The 2,633-nt window shown below is 36.7% G+C and overlaps 1 protein-coding gene across 1 annotated transcript; it reads left to right on the top strand.

Moving 5' to 3' along the window:
- The first annotated feature begins 1,182 nt into the window (after positions 1-1,182).
- Positions 1,183-2,379, top strand: LOC101474206 (claudin-4-like). The gene has a single exon (XM_012918875.3). The coding sequence runs from the start codon at positions 1,233-1,235 to the stop codon at positions 1,794-1,796; it is 564 nt and encodes a 187-aa protein (XP_012774329.1). The 5' UTR covers positions 1,183-1,232; the 3' UTR covers positions 1,797-2,379.
- Positions 2,380-2,633: the final 254 nt, after the last annotated feature.

Here is a 2,633-nt window from a genome sequence, read left to right as displayed (position 1 = left end):
GGATGCTGTAAACGGACCAAATTTCAGCAAGAAGAACAACTGAGATAAAACTAGTTCATGCATTTGTTACTTCTAGGCTGGACTACTGTAATTCATTATTATCAGGATGTCCTAAAAACTCCCTGAAAAGGCTTCAGTTAATCCAAAATGATGCACCAAGTGTACTGACAGGGACTAGAAAGACAGAGCAGATTTCTCCTATATTGGCTTCCCTTCATTGGCTCCCTGTTAAATCCAGAATTAAATTCAAACTCACCTGTTTTCCATCGTTGCTAATTGTTCACCTGCCATCTATCACCGTTGATTCCTTCTGCCCTACTTAAGGCCTCAGTGGAGTTCTTTGCTGGATTGTTGTGCTAACCTCTGTCAGTGTAACCCCAGCTTGCTTAGTGATTTCCTTGTGTTTCCTTGTTCTCTTTTTGAACATTGACTTCTCTCATTGTGTACAGACCTCCCTGAACCCTTTTATTTCCTGCTTTTCATTTGTTTTTATTTATTTCAACTTCATTTGTTCTTTAATAATAATAATAATGATGATGATAATGATAATAATGATCCTGTTCACTCATTACTGTTGTTTTTTATACTCTGTATTTATTTATGCCGTACTATTACTCTGGTCTTTGTTAATCAATTAATTTAAAAAATGTTAAGTCTTTTAAGTCCTACCCCCAAATTATTTTCTTAAAATTGAATTTAAGTCTAAATTTAAATTTATTTAGTTTTTTTTCCTTCTAGTAGTGCATTTTTTTCTGATACAACAGCATTTTATTCTATTTTGTATAGTATATTATTCTATCTTATCTTCTATTCAGGTTTTTTTTTCTTAATTTTTGCTGCTCTTAACTTTGTACTGTCCACTTTCTGCCGTGACCAAAGAAATTTCCCACTTGTGGGATTAATCAAAGTTGATCTTATCTTATTATCTATTATTTGCTCCCCCTGTGTGCACCAGGGGCTGGGGAGTGACCTGCAGTATCGCCCTCCTTCCACCTGATGGATGGAGAGAGAGAGAGAGAGAGAGAGAGAGAGATGTATGATAATGATAAGGGGCCTCAACACAGGCTTCATATGGACACACCCCCAAGTGGGTGAGAAAGCCACAACCCATTTGCGTTTAATGTTTAGGACGCATAAAACCCTGCCTGATGAGCAGTTACTAACAAGATCAATTACTGCAGCTCTGAAGCACACACCAACTTACTGTTTTGAACAGATTAAAGATCTTCATTATGGATGCTGGTAGAAGACAGATTTTGGGTTTGGCTTTAGCCATCATCGGTGTATTGGGGACCATCATGATCTGTGCTCTCCCTGCCTGGAAAGTCTTCATTAATACTGAGTACCATCATGGAATTTATGGGGCATGGCATGGTTTGTGGAAAATCTGTACAATATACGCCACAGGCAAGATGGAATGCGTTGAGTATGAAGTTGTAGTTCCAGGACTGGTAGATGACACCATGAAAGCTATCAGAGCACTCGTGATTATCGCAATCCTCAGTGGGATCTTTGGAATCCTGCTTGGTGTGGCCGGGAACAAGCGCATTAACTTCATGTTGGATGATGGGCAAAAACGCAAAGCGGGCTTTGCTTCTGGAGTTGTCTTCATCATTGCAGGTTTCTTGGTGCTCATACCTGTCTGCTGGATGGCCAACATCACCATTCGTGAGTCTTACAAGGACAGATATGACAGTAGTGTCAGCGTACAGCTGGGAGCCTCACTCTACATTGGCTGGTTCACTACTGGGCTTCTGTTCCTGGGAGGAGGCCTGCTCCTGTACCGACAGGAATGATACCATCATACTGAATGTACAGTTGAGTAGTTCAGTGCTCACTCTGTGTAAAGCATTAATTATCTCACCTATGTAAGGCTTGCTTTTAGATATCCGCCACAAAAGAAATGTTTTCATAATTATTTCATAAATATGATCTTCTGTTTTTCCCTTCAGAACAATAATACAGCCTGAAATGTAATGAAAATAAGGAGAAATGTTAGCACTGAGTGTGTAACTTACGTTCTTCCTTTATCCCCCCCCCTCCCCCAGATCTCTGTGATATTATTACGCTGTGCATCTAATATTCCTATAGAATGTGTATCAAGTGGTTTAAGTCTAAGCCTGATAACTATTTCTTTGAAAAACTGCTTCAATATAGATGATCATGTGATTTTCATTTACTCTTTGAATACTTTTCTTTTGAGTTGTTGTTGTTGTTTTTAACTCTTATTACTTGATTGTATACAATACAATTTAGGTCAAATTAAGATTCATTTTTCTCAATTCTCTATTGGATTTTCATGAGAGATCACATGTTGCAAATGTTTTTATGCCATTGTCTCTGTTTTAATGTCAAAAGCCTAAATAAAAACTCTGAAAAAATATTTTTGTTCGGGACATATTTTCTATCTTTAAAAGACTGAAGTAGACCTGAAGAAAACAAATATTAACAAGTACAGCACAGATCTGTTTATTGTTTTTAAGTACATTTGTTAATATGTATTCATGACATTCATTTTAGATTTCCACTTGAACAAAAATATTGTTTAGTTAAATAAGAAATTAAATTTAATTAACACTGACAGATAAATCTACAATTTACACTTATAAACATTTAGTATCTTCTAAACTAGA

This window comes from Maylandia zebra, linkage group LG10 (assembly GCF_041146795.1).
Source record: "Maylandia zebra isolate NMK-2024a linkage group LG10, Mzebra_GT3a, whole genome shotgun sequence".
Taxonomy (NCBI): Eukaryota; Metazoa; Chordata; class Actinopteri; order Cichliformes; family Cichlidae; genus Maylandia; species Maylandia zebra.
This window is presented reverse-complemented; position numbering and strand designations above follow the sequence as displayed.

Bases quoted from the DNA above. Each gene is read 5' to 3' on its own strand.
- LOC101474206 (XM_012918875.3), top strand. From the start codon at position 1,233: ATGGATGCTGGTAGAAGACAGATTTTGGGTTTGGCTTTAGCCATCATC.